Source organism: Poecilia mexicana, unplaced genomic scaffold (genome assembly GCF_051168715.1).
Source record: "Poecilia mexicana isolate PSO_F unplaced genomic scaffold, ASM5116871v1 scaffold_8, whole genome shotgun sequence".
NCBI lineage: Eukaryota > Metazoa > Chordata > Actinopteri > Cyprinodontiformes > Poeciliidae > Poecilia > Poecilia mexicana.
Window position 1 is genome coordinate 25,636,513 of NW_028263377.1, and position 22,161 is coordinate 25,658,673.

The 22,161-nt window shown below is 40.0% G+C and overlaps 1 protein-coding gene and 1 long non-coding RNA gene across 2 annotated transcripts in view; one reads left to right on the top strand and one right to left on the bottom strand.

Annotated features, from left to right (window-relative positions):
• Positions 1-6,599: 6,599 nt before the first annotated feature.
• Positions 6,600-22,161, top strand: part of crhr1 (corticotropin releasing hormone receptor 1) — a 31,436-nt gene continuing 15,874 nt past the window's right edge. The window contains exons 1-4 of the mRNA XM_014968762.2: positions 6,600-7,019; positions 14,380-14,470; positions 14,568-14,618; positions 16,045-16,164. Of these exons, the coding sequence (XP_014824248.1) occupies positions 6,996-7,019; positions 14,380-14,470; positions 14,568-14,618; positions 16,045-16,164 (286 nt within the window). The 5' untranslated portion in view covers positions 6,600-6,995. The remainder of the gene's footprint in view (positions 7,020-14,379; positions 14,471-14,567; positions 14,619-16,044; positions 16,165-22,161) is intronic.
• Positions 16,727-19,416, bottom strand: LOC148158134 (uncharacterized). Its single transcript, XR_015763939.1, has 2 exons — positions 16,926-19,416; positions 16,727-16,834 (listed from the first exon to the last, which is right to left on the bottom strand). It is a non-coding gene; the product is annotated as an uncharacterized LOC148158134 (long non-coding RNA).

Sequence of the window (22,161 nt, forward strand, 5' to 3'; positions counted from 1 at the left end):
CGCGGCCTGATCCTGGAGCGAAGCATCTCCTGCATTCATCTGAGTTAATCCTCCTCCAACCTCCAACTGCAACACAGGAAAACCAACTCAGAGTTAAATCTGACACTTTCTCTGTAATTCTGTAATTCTCACACATTCCAAGTTAAAATTACATTAAATATTTGACACCCTCTGTGTTTTTTTTTGGTTCATTTTTGTAAACATTGGATTTAATCTCTTATTTATTAATTAATTCAATTATTTTTATCCATTATTGATTGTTTTGTTTTTGCCCTTTGAGATTTAAAGATATAAAGGGCATTATAAATAAAATCTATTATTGTTTTATATGTGCACTTTTAAATGTTTTAAACCCATTTACCTATTTTTTTAAACCTACATTGTGTTATTTTATGACACATTATAGTGTATTATAATGTATTTCTTCAGCTAATGTGTTTAGTCAAAGTGAAGTTTATTTGTACAATAAGGCATCTCAAAGTGCTTTACACCTTAAAACAATTATGAAACAAAAGATAACTTTACATTTTGTCAAATGCCATCATCAAAATCATCAACCAAATATAGATTAAATAATCAATCAATGTTTTACTTGTTACTAACCAAAAGAAACTCTAAACAGGTAGTTTTTTGTTTAGATTTAAAGGAACTCAGTGTTTTTTTTTTTTCAGTTTTCTGGTTCCAGATTTGTGGTCCATAGTAGCTGAATGCTGCTTTTCCATGTTTGGTTCTGGTTCTGGATGCAGAGCAGAACAGCAGCAGATCTTTAATGTATTCAGGTGGCAACCTGTTCAGTGATTTATAAACTAACAGAAGTATTTTAATGTGTTAATATTCATTGTCTTGTTTTCTAATTCCATCCATCCATCCATTTTCTTTACACCCTTGTCCCTTAGTGGGGTCGGGAGGGTTGCTGCTGCCTCTCCAGCTAAGGCAGGGTCACCCTGGACAGGTCGCCAGTCTATCGCAGGGCTGTTTTCTAATACTTTAAAACTGTTTTCTGTTTTCCTACAAAACCCAAAATACGACCATTGTGAAAAGCAGTCACTGGAGGTGGGGGGATTGATCATAATTAGACCCTCTACCTGCCCCCTTTAGACGCATCCCTGCTCCAACACACCTGAACTCTCTTTTTACAGCTGCAGGATAGAAGCTCCGGACCTGGCGCCCCCGGATCAGATACAACGGATGAATGGATCAGAGAAATTGTCCTGCAATTTAAGTTCTGTCCAGAAGAGGGCAGCAGATATTAAAACGCTCATATCTGCAGCTCAGCGAACCGCCAGGTTCGGACCCGTTACTAATTATTGGCAGAGTAGCGTAGTAACTACATTTACCTGAGAAAGTATTTGGAAGAAAATATATTTTTACTACGCTGTACTTTTTACTTTTACTTGAATACATTTTCTGGTTACTCTACCCACTGTGATTAACTTCACTGAATGAACAAGCTTGTTTCACCCCGACACAGACACACACCTCCAGTGTTTTGTTAAAGTTTCAAAAACTGAAACTGGTATATTAAAAGAAACTGGTTTGGAAAAATGTTTGATTCTGTTACTTTGTAATTATGTTGTTTATATGAGTTATTATTTCCTCACAACTATGTATTTTGGTGTTAGTTACTCAGTACTTGATTAGTGGTATTTTTTTTGTAACCAAATACTTTTTATGTTCTTGCTTAAGAAATCTCTTAGCTACTTTTGAGTAAAAATATGTTGAAGTAGAAATACTCTAACTTGATTACAATTTTTGGTAGTCTACCAACCTAAAAGAGGAGCTCATATCCCCTACTCCAGGGGTATCAAACTCAATTTCACCGAGGGCCACTTCAGCATATTGGCCCCCCTCAACGGGCCACATTGACAATCAGGAGTGCATCCCTGCTAAAGCACCCCAGACAAAAGGTTGACTTCCCTCATTCAGTTCTGTAGAAGCTCATAATGAGTCAATGGTCCAGGTGTGTTAGAGAAGGAACCATCTAAAGCTGCAGATGGTAGCTCTGGAAAACTAGACTTGGGCACCCCTAGCATAAATGTATGAAAATACAATGTTAAAAATAAATTAAACACCACCTCATATTGTTGTAACTGATTTTATGTATTGAAGTTTTAAATATTACATTTGAGTTTCCATGGCCTATAAAATGTTTGGGGGCTACATGTGGCCCACAGGCCTTGAGTTTGACATGTGCATTACGCCATAGAACTGCCGATTGGTAATTGAAGTAAAGTAGCTTCGATTTCAAAGAAGCCGACTGGCAAATGAACCATCACCAAAGAGGAAGGCTCTTGTTGTCTCACTGCACCCCAAGAGATGCATAACCTACAAAAACAGTTTCTGTTTGGTTTTGAACCAGAGACCTTTTGCGTGTAAAGCAAACGTGATAACCACTACACTACAGGAACTGAACTTCTCTGCTTTGTTTCAGTTTGAGGTTCCAAAGTTGATGATGTGAGATGCAACGCATGAAAATAACTGAGGCTTGCACTCAGATGCCTGGATTCAGAGTACAGACCATGACACCACAGACCCTTGTTGACCTTTAGTAAACACCTGTGATGAATAGAACATGCAAAATCTGTTTCTGTCTGGTTTCAAACCAGAGACCTTTAGCATGTAAAGCAAACATGATAACCACTACACTACAGAAACTCATGCTGTTTCCACAGTTCCTGGTAGATGATCCACATTTTGTTAGAGACTAATGTCAACGATGGGCATGGAACAATGTCAAATCCTTTCAGAGAGCACAGTAACTTGAACAAACTGCCAAACTTGTGCCTAATTTCACATTACAGTCCATAAACTAAGCCTGAGATCAAAAAATTGTATTGAAGATGTCATTAGCAGAGACAAATGGTTCTACAGAGACTTGGCTAATATCTAATATCAAAAATACAATCAACACTTAAAAATACAAAATCTCTGGAAAATAAAATATTATGTATGTTGTTTTGAAAAACATTAGAATATAAGCACTTTTATCAAATCATTGTGGTAAGATCATGTAAGTTCTTCTTAAATCCATGGAAACTCAGCAGTTTGTAAGGTAGGTGAGTTAGCTCAGCAGGTTAGAGCACAGTGCTGGCAATGCTGAGGTCATCGGTTCAAACCCCATATGGGGCAATTCATGTGTGTAAGGTCTTTCAGACAATCAACACTTCAAAATAAATAAGGGTTCAAAAATAAAATCTACACTCTACAATAAACAAGGTTTCAAAAATAAAATCAACACTTCAAAATAAACAAGGTTTCAAAAATAAAATCTACACTTTACATATAAATAAGGGTTCAAAAATACAATCAACACTTAAAAATAAAATATTATGTATGTTGTTTTGAAAAACATTAGAATATAGGCACTTTTATCAAATCTTCATTGTGGTAAGATCATGTAAGTTCTTCTTCAATCCATGGAAACACATCAGTTTGTAAGGTAGGTGAGTTAGCTCAGCAGGTTAGAGCACCATGCTGGCAATGCTGAGGTTGTCGGTTCAAACCCCGTATGGGGCAATTCATGTGCAAGGTCTTTCAGACAATCAACACTTCAAAATAAAATCAACATTTTACAATTTAAAAAAATGGTTCAAAAATAAAATCAACAGTTCAAAATGTATAATGTTAACTGTTTCTGTCTGTTCAGTCCATAAACTAAGCCTGGGATCAAAAGATGTATTGAAGATGTCATTAGCAGAGACAAATGGTTCTACAGAGACTTGGCTAAAAAATAAAATAAATACTTACAAATAAAAAATGGCTATTAAGCGCATTACAAACCTTTGGTTGAAACGGCGCGTTAAATTCAAGTCTCCATTACAGAGCAGAGAAAACTAAAGAGAATGCAACGTTGTGTTAATCCATTTGAGGAGCCGGCAGTTTATCTTGAGGAAATAAATCACCATGCAAAAGTTAACATGCGCAGTCCGCTGCTCAACCACTGCGGACTGAGAAACCGCTGGGAGAAACTCATCCAGCGGCTTTAACAAATGGAGCCTTCTGGGTTCATGTTACCCAGGAGAGCAGCGCTCTGGAGGAGCTGCAGACGTAACATCTGTCCGTTTCGGAGAAGCGAAATCACGCAAATAAATAAATAAATAAATAAATAAAAACTCCTGGTAAAAGCTCACACCGGACCTCACAGGGTAAAACACTCACAGAGTTCAGTTGATCTGTTTGGATCAGGCAGATCCAACTGACTGATGAATTAGCGCAGATTTTTCTGCAGATGGGAACCAGGAGGAAGTGCGTTCAGACCCCAGCGGGTGAAGTGATGCTAATTTAAGTGAAGTCGCTTAATTTAATTTATTAAAAGTTATTGGGGCCTCAGTCAGTGGTTTTTGTCACTACGAGAAAAATGTAGATGCATTTATCTGCTTAATCTGTGATGGGATCTGGATTCACGGTGAATATTAACTAAACCGCATAAAATGCGACTAAATAGCCGATGTTAATATGATTGTAATTTCACGGATAAAAATAGTACATGACCGATTTTTTTTATGTTGTCGGTCAAGATAACGGATAACAAAAAAGTCTAGCGCCACCTGCCACCCTGACACCAACTCACACACATCTTCATTCACAGTCTTACTTGTAAATCGATTTTTCTTTTCTTGGACGTTTTCATGTTAGCTTGTCAATGTCTCAGTTTTATTCGCTGGGAAAATCAATAAGCAGCTTGAGGTGACTCTGCTGCTCTCTAGTGGTGAGAAGCCGTAATGTTGGCTGGTAACAATCAGAATGCATTATGGGAGATGTAGTTTGTAGTCAATTCGTGCTCAAAACCTATTTTAACTCAATCATCGGCCTATAAAATGCTGGGGCGGGCCACATAAAATGACATGGCGGGCCACATATGGCCCGCGGGCCTTGAGTTTGACACATGTGCCCTACTCCAACATCTTTCTAACCATACGGCTAGAAAGAGGAGTGGCAAAAGCAAATGAGATGGACTAGCAGAGCTTGGGAACAACTGATTGTGTAACCTGGTACATTTTACTGTGGAATGTTGTCTCTGCTGCTCAGATTCTCAGCATGTCATGATAAACATTAGACTTACAATAACTGTCTTCAGTCAGAGGCTGTTTTAGATCTGTTGGAAGACTGACTGCTACTGGAGATGCTTCCTCCCTATAGCATATTCATCCACTACAACTTTTTGAAAATATTTGCATGATATGAGTTATGACAACTTTTAATTTTATTTGGGATAAATAAAGTAGTTTTGATTTAAATTAATTTTCCAAAAATAAAGTTTAATTTAAAAAAATATTTTTTTTAGTTTCTAAACCTAAAAATAGAAATTAAAAGGTCGTTTTAATCCAAAACAAACATCGCCGCAGGCTATTCAGAAAAACTCAACACTCTGATTGTTTAAGTGTGTGTGTTCCCTGCAGCAGCTGCAACAATCAATGTGATCATTACACAACTGGGACACCCTGACCCGGTTCTGAATGTGTGTGTGATCAGGTTAAAGGTTCAGGCCGGGGTCAGGCAGGTGGACCCCCCAGGAGTCAGCCTGGCGCAGATGGCCCAGAGCTCACCTTACAGATGGTTCCTAATAAAAGTCACAATGAGCAGCAGGAACACACACCTGGAGCAGGAACTGGGTCAGACGTGATTCATGCCCGGTTCTCCTCGGGCTGACCCATTTTCCTGAAGCTGAAACAAATGATCTGAGATGAGATTCGGTTTCTGGTGGAATCCCCAGAGAGGCGCCGTCTAACTGGGATGTATGGTTCTCTGAGCAGATCACTGCTAACCAGGGGAATCACAGTCCTGCTGGCGTGAACTGAACTAGTCCTGAACTGGTTCTGAACTGGTACAGACTGTTAGAAACTGGAATTCTGACTCAGACTGAAACAATTAATCATGATTAATCGATTATTTAAATAATCTTCAACTAATTTACTAATCGATTAATTGTTAGCTGGAGTAAAAAGACTCAGAAAAATCATCATTGCAGAAAGAACAACACACACACAGAGCAGGAACCAAGACAGAAACATACAAAATATATACATTTTGAATTTAAGTTAAAGAAAAATAATTTTCTGTAAATATGTAAATAAAAACTATTAATTTCCATTTGTATCCAATAATTAATTGATTAATCTATTAAATAATCAGCAGATTTTCACATGTTAGAAATATTTTTTTCATTTCCTTTGGCACAAAATGATCAAGTGTTCACTAAAGTACTGCTATTGAATTTTAGGCAGTGAAATCTTTATTTACTTATTGAAAAAAATGAATTATTTATTTGCATCTTTTAAAAAGCTTAAGAAGTTAAATTTAAAAAATCTCTTATCCGATTAATCATCAAAGTAATTAATCAATTAAGTAGTAACTAAAATAATCGTTAGTCGCAATAATAATTCTGACACTTCAGGCTTTCCGTAGGAAACAGGTGGACAGGTGAGTGCGGTTACAGCTACTGATGACGTTCATTTAAAGTCACATGATCAATGCGATCAGCTTGTGTATTGATCAGTGTTAAGCGGCCTTAGTGTGTGTGTGTGTGTGTGTGTAGGTGTGTGTGTGTGGGGGGGGAGGAGGAGGGGCTGGGGAGCTGAGCCGGTCAGTGCCCTCCCCCTCCCCCCGTTCTCTCCTCTGATTGGCTGCCTCTCTCCTCTCGCGCAGCAGGCGCTGCTCCTCTTCAGATCCAGGTTGAACCCGCGCGCATCCAGGAGTCATATCGGACCCGGACCAGAACCTACAAGGATCCCGACCGGAACAGACCCGAACTGGACTCTCCTCTGTCTCTCTTCCAGCTCAGTTAGGTCGAACCCTTACCGGTTCGGTTCGGATCTTCTTCCTCCTCCTCCTCTTTTTTTTCTCGCTCTTTTGCGCATCTTGGATCTCGTTCTGTCCTGGTTCCGACCGGCATGTGCGGAGAACCGAACCGGACCAGAGTGCACCATACAGGGCTGTGAACGCAGGACCACGGCGTGCCGTTGCGCGCGCCCCCGGCCGTGCGCGTGAATGAAGAGATGGAGCGAAAAGTCCTGAGTCAGGTATGACGGGAGCGCGCAGCCGGTGAGCGCGCGTGCGTGCGTACTGCTGTTACTGTGTAGTCTGACCTTGTGAGATCCAGAACCCGGTTCTGAAGAATCTGAATCCGGTTCTAGTCACTGCAGAGACGCACGCGCTCGTGTTGCAGATAAAAATCAGCTGCTTTCATGTTTACTGGGTAAACTAAACCCAATCCGAACAGAACCAGTACCCATCATCAGCAGGTAGTTCAGCTGGATCCGTGTCGTTCTTTTCTACTGAACGGATCCTTTCAGGTTCTGGTGTTGCTTGGAGTTCTTTCAGGGCCCAGTTTGGCTCTGGTTCTGGTGAACCCGGTCCAGGTTGATGGAGCATCAGCAGGACAGACTTCTGTTTCAGGAACGCGGACCGACCCAACCCGGACCGGTTCTGGTTCTGCAGAACATCAACAGTGAACCAATAAACTAGAATAACTTTAGAAACCAGATCCAAACGATCAGCTGGTTCTGATCTGGGCTTTGACTAGACCATTATAACACATGACTCTGCTTTGATCTATACCATCCCAGAATATCTCTGCTGCTGCCCTCAGCATGATGCTGCCACCACCAGGTGCTTCGACCACATGCTGTGATTTTCATTAGGGGAAAAAGTTCTGATTGCGTTACAAACATTTATTGGGCCTGCCGCACTTTTCAGATTCCTATCTGTTAAAAGAAGTCTGGATTGGTTCTTCTGTGTGTGTGTGTGTGCGTGTGTGTAGGTGTGTGTGTGTGTGTGTGTGTGTGTGTGTGTGTGTGTGTGTGTGTGTGTGCAGCAGATGGTCGGGTTCTGGGTCCGTCTACAGGGAGTCACATTGAGCAGCAGCTCCAAACAGATTCTGTTTGATTCACGTTTCAAAAAGAAAATAAAAATCTACAAAAATATAGATGTTTTTACAGATTTTAAACAAATATTGTCCTTCCTTCCTTCCTTCCTTCCTTCCTTCCTTCCTTCCTTCCTTCCTTCCTTCCTTCCTTCCTTCCTTCCTTCCTTCCTTCCTTCCTTCCTCAGTGCTTCATTTTCCTTCCTTCCTTCCTTCCTTCCTTCCTTCCTTCCTTCCTTCCTTCCTTCCTTCCTTCCTTCCTTCCTTCCTTCCTTCCTTCCTTCCTTCCTTCCTTCCTTCCTTCCTTCCTCAGTGCTTCATTTTTCTGCAGGTTCCTTCCTTCCTTCCTTTCTTCCTTCCTTCCTTCCTTCCTTCCTTCCTTCGTGCTTCATTTTTCTGCAGGTTCCTTCCTTCCTTCCTTCCTTCCTTCCTTCCTTCCTTCCTTAGTGCTTCATTTTTCTGCAGGTTCCATATTTCAACTTTTTCCCTTTTTGTTTTTATTTTCATCTAAAGAATGAAAACCTCTGGAAAACTTTGAAATGAAATATGATTCATAATCCAGAACGCTGCTACCTGCTACTGGATCTGTAAAACTTTCAGAAACTCTGAGACGGAGGCGGATCCATTTCCTCAGGGAACCGGGCCTATTTTTAGAAAACACACACACACACATACACACACACACACCTCCTGCTGTATGCACACTAACTCAGCCTCTGAAACATGAGGTGTGTGTCGGCACTAACGAGGTCAGGTGATTGGCAGCAGCTGAGGAGACGACAGGCGCTCTCATCCATCACTTCCTGCCTCCTTCATCCCTCCATCCTCTTCCTCCTCTCACTGAGATGACGATGAGGAGGAGCGATGAAGGATTGCAGCTCAGATTTTCCGACTTATTCGATTCGTCTGTGGAAACTAAAACTGTTCGTCCTCCTCCAATCACAGACTGAGTACTGACCGCCGCAGCCAATCAGGCTCAGATTAGATGTAACTTTCAGGAGATTCTGCGTGAGTTCTGTTCGGTTCTGAAGCGGTTCGGTTTGCTTCTCAGAGTTAAGATAAAAATTTCAAGCAGATGTTTGGATGTATTAATAAAGACTGAAACCCGGAAGCGGCCGTCACTGCAGTGGTTCAGGTTCTGTCTGGTGAAATGAACTTTTTGGGTCCTGCTGTTGCATGGTGGCCCACAGGGCTCAGTTCTAGGCCTCTTCCTCTTTCTCTCACTCCCATTAAAACATCTCATTGTGTCCATTTGAATGGAGACAACTGTCAGATTTATATCCCTCTGTTCTTTGATGACATTAAACCCTAAAAAGTGCTCAAGTTTTTAAAAATTTAAAGAGAAAAAGACAGAAATTATGTTTTTGGTGGCCCCACTGAGATATAGACCTACGTTGACACTGCTTTTTCTTTTTAGGATTTATTTAAGGATGTTTTTCACACCTGATTGTCCAGCAGACTCGGTTTGATTGGGCACAAACATTGCAACATTTGATGCATTTTCAGCTGGTGTGATTTGCTTAATTACTGCATTTATTCCCCTCTTCGCCTCTAGGGGCGCTACCTCAAGAAGGACTGAGGAAAATTACACTTTAACCTCTGAAGAAGACACTGAGCGCAACTTCCTTCTTAACAAAAAGTAAACAGTAATTCCCCCATAGTAGAGTAGCGTCATATTTTAGCAGTTGGGGGACTTTTTTTTCTTTTTTTTTGCCATTTCTCCTGCCAGTGAGGGAATAGCGTGTTTGTTTTGGTTATATTTACCCAGAATTCCCTGCAGTATAGTTAACTTCCTGCTTTTGGAGCTGTCTCCACACTGTTCACTTTAATCTAATCGAGATGTAGGTTTTTGGGTGGATCGGAGCTTTCACTGCTGTGAATTAGAAGTTCTCAGTCGTCTTGCTGGGTTGAATAAAGATCGGTGGCGTCTTGGTGTTTAATTGTCTCTGACGCACACTGAGCCGCTGTGGGAGTGTTTAAATGTTATTGCTGGTTAAACCTTCAGCTCCACAGGAGCTGCAGCAGCGTCTGCATTCATGGATGCACTAATAGATGTCGCATTAATGTGTTCAGGGCCCAGTCCTCTGCAGCAGAACCCCCGGGTCTGGGTTAGTCGTCTTTCTGCTCAGCTTGGTTTCTGTTTGCCAGGAGGAAGACGCCTTCCTTTGGTTTCCTGTTGACGGCAGGAAGTGGCGCCGACTGGAAGGTGATGGAAACAGCTTCCTGGTGTTGGGATGAAGCTGCTGGAAGTAGCTGTGAGCTCAGCACGTCTGCAGCCTGCAGATCCATCTTTTAGAAATAAAAGGAGATGGAAGCCTAGATTTTCAAAATAAAACTTGTTTCTATGGATTATGAGCAGAGAGAAATAACTCTTGTAAAATTACAGCAAAAAAAATAAAAAATAACAGCAAGGTTTGCTTTGTTTAGCCTGTCAGAGGAAAAAAAATGTTGACTTTATTTTTAGGTAAGTCATATTTTCACCATGTTTAGTTCCAAACTAAATATTTCATTGACAAACGAAATATTTAGCTTTCAAATTTAGTGAGGAAGTTAAATATTTAGTTCCCAACTAAAAGTGTAATAAATATTTCCAAAGTAAATAGTTAGCTAAATATTTAGCTGGCTAAAGAAATATTCAGGTTGCAAGATAGATAGTTAGCGTCAAATAACTAAATCTGGCTGTAAATATTTATTTTTAGAAACTAAATATTCATCTCTCAGTTAAACTCAAAACCTTGCGAGAAACGGATTAATCTAAGAATTGTTCTAGAAAAAACTTGGACATTTTCTGAGATAGTAAAGTTGAAAATTGTTGATGTCTTGATCTCAGAAATTTTCAAAAAAAAATTTTCCTGAAAATGTTTGACTTTCATCTTAACATTTTTATTCGTTTTTTTCTCTACGCTGGAATATTTGGTCCAGGCTCAGTGGTAATATCAGGAGAATAGAGTCATTATTTTATTAGATTTTTATGAGAAAAATAACAAAGTTAAATGAGGAATACTGAGCATCTTGTAAAGTTATAGTTTCGTATAAATTTCACAAAGCAGAAAGTGGACCACACCGCAGTGCATTCTGGGTAAATATAATCAAAACAAACACGCTAGCAGGAGAAATGACTCAACAGAAATCCCTGACTGCTAAAATCTGATGCTACTACATTTTTGTTTTCGTTTCATGAAGAAGGAAGTTTCACTCATGTCTTCTTCAGACGTTTGTGTCGTTTCCTTTAGTGGTTCTTGGTGCAGCGCCCCCACAGGTGAGGAGGGGAACAGGTTGCTCAAATGTTTTGGTTTGTTGGACACAACGCAGCTGAAAATGTAACAATTGTTGTCCCCGGTTGAACTGTGTGTTGGACTCACTGCCCTGCATCATTTTGAGTTGCAGCTGGCTGCCACCTTTGCAGCTCCTCCCTGCATCTGCCGCTCCTACATGTTTCTGTTTCCTCTGGAAGAGTTAAACTCCTTCCTGCCCTCCTCTTAGAGTCGCTCAGCAGAAACTCTGATCCGTTTCTTCTCGTCAGATCAGCTGATCTCCATGGAGGGAACATGAAGAAAACATCTGCTAGCGCCAGCTGGACGGTTCTCTGCAGGTTTTACCAACGTGTGAGTTAGTTCCTGTCCTCTGAGACCGCCTCCATCTCTAACAGCTGCTATCGCAGCGATGCCCAACAAAACCCCACCAGATCATCTGGTCTTCAAAGCAGTCCGCGTTGCAGATGCTCTCTGTTTCCACACTTCACTGAGTTCATCAGTAATTATCTGGGAGCAGCAGCTCATCTTATAATCATCCTCTTAACTGAGTTCCTCTCAGAGAGAACTGGAACAGTTCAAACACCGGTTCATGAAGATCTTCGTGTTGCTTTGAAACATCCAGACCCCAAACTGATCCGAGTCGCAGTAAAACGCCTGCAGGCTGATGGTGGACGGTTCTGCAGCTGTTCTGCAGTCGAAATGTTAGTGGGTCAGAAAGATGCTGGAAGCAGCTCTGTGGTTCTGGTCCAGTTAGCAGCTGCAGGTTCAGAACAGCAGCTGCTCTGTGGCTCCTCCCACTGGTCATTGATTACCCAGAATTCTCTGAATCGTTTCATCACTAGATTCCTCAGCAACAATCAGAAATTTGAAATTTAATGTCGGATTCAGATGCTTTCAAGTTCTAACAGGGAGTTGTGACAATCAGACTTTCAGCAATTTTCAACAGTTTTCGCAACTTTTCCGTAAATCTGACCAATCACCTTCACAGTTTCTGCATTTTTCTAACTAAATATTGAGTTACATGCAGCGTTGAAGTTTTAGATCAAACGTGTTTTTGGTCCAAAATCTTCAGTGGGACAAAAAAACTATTTTAATAACTAAAATTAAAAAACAACTCAGTAATAACGTAAGTATGAAGTATGTTAATTAAACAAAGTTATCTGATTTTTTTGTAGGATCAGTATCATTTATCCAAAATTTCAAATATTTTTGGCACATTTTATTTTGGGAAAACTGAAAAAATATTTTGTCTATCCTCATTAATGAAAACAGGTTCTAGGTCAGCCTTCATTTGAAAACATTTGCTGCATTTATACAACTTTTAATACAACAATTTAAAAGCAGATTTGTTGTGTTTTAGATAAGTCAGATTTGGTTTTATACCATGAAGTTAGAAGGAAACCAGAAAGCTTGGTAAAGATCATCACTTTGCGCTGCATTTAACATTTTTGTAAGTAGATTTTGATTTAAAGGTCAGTTTTGTCTTAATTTGTTAATGAATTATGGTCATGGAGGCACACAAAGCTGAACCAGTCTTCAGATCTTTAGTTATTTCTAAAACTGTTTCACTTGATGCAGAAATGTGATGTCATAGGGTCCAGTTTCAGTCCAGCTGCTCTAAAATAGTCCGTTTTTCCTACTTCTTATTTGTGTTGATGGCTGAGTCTCTCTGATTTGTCAGAGATACCTGGTCCTCCTAAGAAGCAGCTGCAGCTCGTCCCTCTGAGCTGCTGCCAACACAAAATTTACGTCCAGAAGACGGATCGCTTCTCCGAGCTCAGCGAGCTAATTTTAGCTGCAGAGTCACGGCAGTAAATCTCCGAGATCACTGGGTTGGGTTGGGTTCGGCTCGGGGAATGGGAGAGGGAGTGGGGCTGTGGGTGTCCTGCTGCGTGAACGATTTAGTCGTCAGTTAATAACCAGCAGCGGCTGATTGATCATCAATCATCTGCTAATTGGTGACAGATTGATCCAATCAGGGAGGCCGTTGTTGAGCTTCTCACTCATCTCCGTCCTCGAGCTGCTGATTCAGCGGTTCTGCTCCTGTCACGTGACCACTGAACGTGTCGACTGGTTATGTGACGTCACAGACACCATGCAAATAAGTAAATAACTAAAGTTAATAAAGTAAATATTATTATAAGTACGAGTTCCACTAAATAACAGTATAACATGTTTGTTAAATGTTTTTATTGTTTAGAATAGTGAAACAGAAAAACATTTTAACATTTTTCCTTTATCTGCCAGTGGTAAAACTATTTTTAAAAATCAATATTAAGTACTTATTTACTTAAAACAAGCTCCTGTAGCTCATTAAAAAGTTACATTTAAGTTAGATTTGTATTATTTTAAGTTTACTAGAATATTTGCACTGAACAATACTGGGTGAGAGTTTGTGTTTTACTTCAAACAAATTCAATTAAAAAATACTTCAGTGATCCCAAAGGGAAATTACATAATATCTGTCCCTGTTTTCATTCACTAGGCATGAGCCATATTTAAAAAAAGTTATATCAACAAATCACACAATATTTCACATTTTGCTTTTTTGTTGGATTTGATCCAATAAGTGTTTTTTTGTTCTTTCCTTTACAGCCACCAGGATAAAAAATATACCTACATGTAAAAATATACAAAAATCACACATACACATCAATAAAAATATTATATATATATATATATATCTATATATATATATATATATATAGATATCTATATATATATATATATATATATATATATATATATATATATATATATATATATAGATATCTATATATATATATATCTATAGATATATATATATATATATATATATAGATATAGATATATATAAACTAAGTTTGGCCAACGAAAGACAGTCTGAAGTCAGATACAAAGTGTAAATAAAAATAAAAACAAACTGGTGTGTTTCAACAGAATATTAGTTTGATGTTAAAAAGTATTTACCCCTCGTGTTTTTAAGAACAACTCAAACATTATGTGCACAACTATCTTGTTTTAATACAAAAGGTTTTTTTTGTTTTGTTTTTTTGCTATGTCACAGAAAAACTGCAAAAAGCTTCCGATTGATCAGGATGTTTACCATCCAAAATCTCACATGGATTGTTATCGTCTTACTGACCGCTGATGGTTCGGTTCCGTCCAGCTGTCTGGACCTGGAGCTCCTTGTTTTGTTTTGCGTTTTGAGGGAAACTGATGCACCAGGACGGGTTCTGTTTCCTGACCTGGTTAGCTCTCATGTTGTTGTGTTCATATTTTCAGGTGGTCTGCGTGTGTTTCCTGCTGAGTGGACAAGTTTCCTCGTTAGAACTGACCTGTGAGACGTTGATCCTGCTGTCCACCAACCTGACAGGTAGCTTCCTCTCTGGTTCCAGGGTGAGAACTGAACTGGATCAGAACCGTCCCATTTGAGGCTGACGGCTAATTGTTGCTTCCTGTGTGTCTCTCAGCGAGGATGTTGGTGCTGCTCAACCAAACGTTCACCATCAGCAACTCCTCAGGTTGGTAACACAAAACCACAGCTGGTGAACAGATCGCATCGCCTGTCTGCTGCCCCCTTGTGGCTCACCTGTGGAACATTACTCCAGTGTTGTGCAATAATGACAATTTTCCATCCACTCCGCTACATTTTCCTGTTTAGCGTTAGCATATTCTTGTTTAGCGAATTTATGGTTAGTGAACCTAACTTTTTGGCTAGCAGTGGCTAATAGCTACTGCTGATTTGAGTGCTAACATGTATTTTCCATTGCAACTCTGGTGGCCATTTTGATTTGATCTCCACCTGATAAATTAAACATAAAATCTAGAAATTACGTATAGTTTATATGGTTCAAAATTGATAGGCTATGATATGATGTCAAAAACATTCATACGACAGCAAATTAGGGCCATTGGAGTGATTTGTAACTTGCCAAAATATTCAGATGTTTTGAGACTAATCTCAAAATTTATATGTGTGTGCGTGTGTGTGTGTGTGTGTGTGTGTGTGCGTTTGTTTGTACTACCTTGTGGGGACGATTTTCCTGACATATACTACGTTGTGGGGACCAATTGCTCCTTGTGGGGACTGGAGCCTGTTCCCCACAAGGGGAAACCCTGTTTTTGGGTCAGGGGTCAGATTTAGGGCTAAGGTATGAATTGAGTTTTGGTTGGTTAGGGTTAGGTATGTGATGGTTAGGGTTAGGAAAAAGTTAAAGGTAGGGTTTAGGCTGTAGAAATGAATGGAAGTCAATGGAAAGTCCCCACAAAGATAGCCAGACAAACGTGTGTGTGTGTGTGTGGGGGTGTGTGTGTGTGTGTGTGTGTGTCTGTCCTGCTGTCTAGAAAAAATATGGACATTTCAGTTCAAAACTTGGCTAGAAAATAAATAAAAATTTAAAGTAATGTCAGAAATTTCCAAGCAAATGGTGGAAATTTATACATTTCAAAAGTCAAAAATTGTAAACTTTTCAAACTCAGAAACTTCCATGTTTTTTCCGTAAAATTTCTAGATTATTCTGAAAATTTCTCGATTTCTTTCTGGCAAATGTTCAACTTTTCAAACTGCAATTTCTTTATTTTTTCTATAAAGTTTCTGAAATGAATATTAAAATGTGATAGTTTTTTTTGGTTGAAATTTACTCCTTTTTGTTTTATTCTTTTATTTATAAAAGCCCTATAAGACGCTGTTGTACATTCATGTAGTTGCCAATTTTAGTACAAAGATTAATTTTCAACGACAATCATTGTTGCTATCTTGAAAAATCAAAAATGTTTCAGTAAATATGATTTCTATCAATCCAGCTATGTACAATTTCACACCAAAGTGTTAATCTCTGATAAATTCAGTGCAAAAATAATTTTTTCTTGACGACCATGGCCGCCGCCTCAGACTGGATCAGAACAGGATTTCAGCCGTTAGGGCCTGACTCTGTCATCTGTCTGCAGGTGTGTACTGTGACCTGTCGGTGGACGGCATCGGGACCTGCTGGCCTCGCAGCGCAGCTGGAGAGCTGATCTCCAGACCCTGTCCAGAGCAGTTCAATGGCATCCACTACAACACCACCAGTAAGTACCAGCAGAGGACCAGTAGAGTACTACATAGTAATACATAGTACTCACTGCAAAAATGCAAAGTCTTACCAAATATGTTTGGTCTAGTTTCTAGTGCAACAAATGAATTTATAAGTAACTTTACAGCAAGTCATAAGAGCTTGGATTAAGTAAATAATTCCTTAACACTGACGGAAAAGTTCTATAATATTGACAGATTATTTCACTTACAACATGAAAAATATGTTTTGTTATAAGTGAAATAATTTGCTAATGGAACTAGAACTTTTTCATCACCTTACTTATAAGTTAGTTTTGTCTTAATTAAATGAAATAAGATATTTACACTAGAAAGTAGACCATCATTTCTTGGTAAGATTTTGTGTTTTTGCAGAGTTTATTTCACAAAACTACAATAGAAACATGTTAAAAGTGAAAAATTTGCCAGTGGAACCAGAACTTTTTCATCAATATTAAGGGATTATTGATGTCAAGTTTTTTGACCTCTACAAATCACCTTAGCTTCTGCCCAAACTTGAAAAGGGCTTGCTCCCATCAAGAAATCCAGGACCAACTCTTCTCAGTGTCATCTTTTTATTTTAAGTGTCATCAGTGTCATCTTTTCTCTTTTTTTTCTTTGAATCACTGTACTTTTCAATACATGACACCCAAGCAGGTTGAAAACCTACAAACAAACAAATTACAAATTACTTTTAAGTCCATTTTTGTAAAGCCAGCTAAGTCCTCCGAATGCAGGTTTAAAGTACAGTTCCTACCAGTGGTGTTTCTGCAGGAGCTTGAAGATGAGGTCTTTGTAGAGATTACTCCAAACACAGGTGTGCTGAGTTGTCTTATAGGCTCCTGAAGGCCTGAGTGAGTGAGACGGGTGTGCTTGATTTTCTGTGAGGCACGTGCCAGCTGGGTGGAGATGGTATTGCACTCACACCAATACACCACTTGCTGTTTTAACTTGACACCTCCCACTTGAGCTCCTGGTTTTTTGAACCCAAGGAGGTCACGCCTCTCTCTCTTCACCAGATCTTGTCCCAGCAGGGTTTTCTTGTTCTTCTATTGGCAATAACACAACAATGCGCCTTACATCTCTGTGAAGTATTGTTGAGGGTATCTTCATTTGAAGTTCCTTCCTCGTCCTCCTCGTTTGTCCTCCAGCTCTCACAAGTGGTACAGGGTAACTTGGATAAGTTCGTACATGTACATCTCTTACAGTCCCCTTTTCGTCACTGTTTACACTGATCACTCTGCCAAGTTTGTACTGACTTCTCAAAGCATTCTGGTCTGCAAGCCAAATAATGTCTCCGACAGCAACATTTCGCTTCTTTGAATGCCATTTACTTCTGACAAACAAATTTGGTCCAGCTAGTTGCCTCCATTTTCTCCAGAATCTGTCCACTTCTGTTTGAATGAACTTTAATCTTTTGAGTGGATAACTTTTAAAGTCAAATCCACAGTTATCACTTTTTAGATCAGTTCTTCCAAGCAGCAGAGAGTTTGGTGTGATGTAGCTTATGCAATCTTCTCTACTTTGAGTTCTTGCATCTATTGGTCTTTCATTAGCCAGATTAGCTGCCATATACAGGAATGTTTGAAATTCACTCCATGTGAAAACTCCATCTGATCCTAGATTGTGCAATGCTTGCTTGACTATCTTTACAGCTGCTTCTGCTGCCCCATTCCCATGGGGGGAGTCTGCAGGGTGTATTTTCCAGCTCCATTCAGTTCCATGTTCCAAAGCTTTATGTTGAATTTGCTCTTTGTTTAATTGGTCCAAGAACTGATGAAGATCAGCCAGGACAGGTTTAGCTCCAATAAAGTTTTTTCCGCCATCTGACCATAACTTCCTTGGATGTCCTCTTAAGGCTGTAAATCTTTGGTATGCTAACAAAAAGCCTTCACTTGACTGATCGCTTACAAGATCTGTGTGAATAGCTCTAGATGACATGCAACAGAAGATGATGCCCCACACTTTCAGCTTAACTCTTTTCCGGGCCTCATCCCTCACTTCATAAGGTCCAAATAGATCAATAGTAGTAAACTCAAATGGTCTGGCAGGCAGTGTTCGTTCTGGTGGAAGATCACCCATTATCTGTTCACATCTTTTTGCCCTGATTTTCCGGCACGTCACACAGTTATCCACAACTTTTTTAGCCAATCTTCTGCCTCTCACCACCCATGCTTTTTTCCTCATCTGCAGTAATGTTCCAGCAATGTCTTCATGATTTACTTCATGAGCTTCAAGAGCAACCAATGTGGATATCCATGAGTCATATGGTAAAATGGGAACAGCTCTTCTGTCTTCATTAAAGGATTGAATACGACCCCCACATACCTGAAGTCCAGAATCTTGTTCTTTAAACACAACTAGTCTGTTTAAAGTTGTGTCATGGAATGAGGTATTCTCTTGTGCAGCCAGAAAAACCTCTCTCAGTGCATTCTCACACTCTTTAACACTAAGCCCGGGATGGATGGTTGATTGTTTGATGTCTGTTGAAATTTTTACTTTCACTTTTCTGCCACTATGGTGGGTTTCTAAAGTGAGTTTCCAGTTTTCAACAGCTCTTCTCACCCATGCAATAACTCTGACTAGTTTAGAAAGACTGCTGTATCTTCTCTCTTGAATTAACTGCTTGGCAATGAATGTAAGAGATGAGACTTTGAGCTCCCTGACCCTTTCTTTACACTTTGTAACTTTTGGAGCATTCTTTGTCACCTCCTCATCACACAATTTTTCTTTAGTTTGCTTAGACTGTGCTCTAGTTATTACTGCTGAGAAAGCTTTTCTTTGGAGTTTTTCAACACCTTCTTTTGCACTTATAGCAATGTCTTTGGCAGATCTTTTTGGCCATTGGTCAATAGGTTGCAACAAAAATTTTGGTCCATTTTGCCACTGTGAGTCCTCTTGGAGGTGCTCAGGACATGCTCCTCTTGATGTAATGTCTGCAACATTGAGCTCACCTGGAATCCACCACCAATCTGTGACAGGCCCAGTTTTCTGTATTTCACCAATTCTGTTAGCAAAGAAAGTTTGGTACCCATAGCTGTCACGCTGAATGGCTCCTAGCACAGTTTGGCTGTCTAGAAGATGGTACCAGCCTCCAATTTCCATCCTACTGTGCTTTTCAACATACTTCCTCAGACGAGCTGCAAACACAGCACCACAAATTTCTGCTTTTACAGGTTCTCCTTTCTGGTCGAGTGGAGTAAGTTTTGCTTTGGATTCTACAAGTCTCACTTGGATCCCTTGCTCTGTCTCCCATCTAAAGTATAGAACTGATGTCATCACATATAATTTATCCTCCTCCACCAGATATCCCACTCCCAAAGCCTTATTATCATCCTCTTTCAACTGATTAGGGAGTGTAAGGATTTTGTCTCTGCTAGGTAAGGACATTTTTTGCCTCCCACTTTGACCTGATAGGACCCATGGTTTCAAACAGAATCCCCCAGCTTGTAAGATCTCTTCCACCTTCTTAATGTGTTTATGCAAAAGTTCTGGGTCATTGTCAGATGTTAAAATGTCATCAACATAACAGTCTTCTTCCAGGATCCTCCGCTCCTCTTTACAGCTGTCAAACATGGGCAGTTTTGCCGTCTCTCGCATTGCTACTTGGGCAATACATCCAGCAGGTCGATCCCCAATGTTAACTCTGGTAATGGCAAACTCACCGATCTCCTCTTCTGAGCCGTCTCTCCAGAGGAACCTGTGTAGATGTCTCTCCAGGTCCTCTAGCCACACAGAGTTATACATCTTTTTAATGTCTCCCAGGGCAGCATGCAGTCCCCTTCTGAACCTGAGTAGAACAGCACGAATGGGATTTAAAACATCAGGACCTTTCAGCAGAATATCATTCATACTTAGACCTTCAAATCTTTGACTGCTGTTCCATACTAAACGCACAGGAGTGGTCACAGAATGAGGATTTGGCGCCACCTGATGGTTTACATACCATACTGGTCCTTTCCAGTTGTTTAGAGTGTCTTCTGTTAATTTTATTGCTGCTTTTCTCTCCACCATTTCATGCACCTGGTTTGCATAGACAGTTTTCCATTCAGGCTCTTTATTTAATCGCCTTTCTGTTCTTAAGAAAGTTGATTCAACACTTTTCCTGTTATTGGGAAGACAAACGGGTTCTACAATCCAAGGATACTTTGCATCCCAGTGGGGAGCATCACTGTGGTTATCTGCCTGCACATAGGTAAGACCTTGTTTAATTATTTCAAGTTCTTTCTCCTCCATTAATGTCATATCTTTCCCACCTGGTTGACATGTCCCACAGCGACATCCACCACACTTTGGTTCACAAGCTGCTCCTATGCTCTCCCACCTCCACCAATCAATGAACTCTTTATTGGTAGTTGTGTTTTTGCTTTCTGCTTTAACTTCTTCGAAACTGCAGACTTCTTTATACTTTACAGCAGCAATGCGCATAGAACGAGCAAAGTGCGTTTCTGACCTGTGTGCTGCCACGTTGACGTCTTCACAAAGATCCGGATGAGCTCCTCCCACGGTCATGCCGAGTGGACTGTTCCACAGGACCAGGTCTCCAACAACCTTGACTCTTTGAGGGGCCAGTCTGCCTTCTCTGTGGCTTATTAGCAGCTCAATGGTATCTGGTCTTTTAAGGTCTTCCAGGCCAACATCTGGGAAAAACTTTTGCAGCTGCAGTGGTTGAATGACTTTATGCACTTTAGCAATTTCACTAAGTCCATAACAAATGAGTTGGTGAGCTTTCACTGTGCCTTTGGGGGTTTTAACTCTCACTTTTAACAGGTATCTCTTTGTTCTAACTTTGACTGACATTCCCCCAACACCATGAACAACTAATGTTATGTTTTCACCTTCTAGGCTCAACTTTTTAGCTGCTTGATGAGTAATGTAATTAGTATCAGAAGCCAAGTCAATCAAAGTGCCAATTTTCTGGCCTGCGTTTGCAGTGACTTCCAATAGCATCAGAATGACAGGTTGCTCTTTCAGTCCATATGACTCCATAAGCCCAGGGACTTCACACTTTGTGTTCTTTGTTGAAGCAGTCACATTTGAAAAGGCTTTTCTGCATTCTCCTGCTAGTTCTAGCGAAAGTCCAGCTATGAATTTTTCCTGCTCTTCTGTCAGTCTATTTTCCCTTCTTGGTTTATCAGTCTCAACCTTTGTAAGCTCACCCTTTGGGCAAAGGAGGAAATGGTGATCTGAAAAGCTTCTTTTCTTACAATCTTTATTTCTACAAAGGTAAGTGTTGATGCAATCAGCATCTCCATGCTTTCTCAAACACCTTTTGCATATGTCCAACGTCTTTACAATGTTGAGCTTTTCAGGTACATTCATTGCTTTGAACTGCTTGCAGAAGAATATTTTATCTCCATGTCTTGCGTCTCCACCCACAATACAGGCATGATTCTTTCTTGTGGATCGAGTAAAAGCATGTCGTTTCTCAAACTTCTTCTCAGCCTTTTCACTCACTCCAAGTTGCTCTAATTTCTCTAGAACTTCTTCCTGTGTTTTTAAAAATTTGAGAAGACTATCAAAATGGTTATCTGGTGTAACTGCATTGGCAGGATTAACCATAAAAACTAGCCAGTCTCTCTTTATAACATCAGGTAGTTTACTCTCTAGAGATTTAATAACCAGAGGATTTTTCATTGCTCCAATGTTACCTAACTCTGTTAAGTCAGCTAGAGCCTTTTCAATTGCTTGAATAAGATCTATCACTTTCCTTGGCTGGTTTGCTTTCAGGGGTGGAGTCTTTTCAAGCTCTTCAATAATTTCCAAAGCAATGCTTGACTTGTCGCCATACCTATTTTCCATCACTCGGAACATATCTGCAGCAGTATCATAAGCAGGCAGGTGTAATTCATTACAGATCCTTTCATCTACACTATCCAACAACTGAAACTTTTTCACTTCCACTGAGCCACTTGGTTCTCCCTGCTTCTGCAGACTTTCCCAGTCTTTTCTCCATCTGTGAAAGTTTCTTTTACAGCCATGAAATGTTGGTA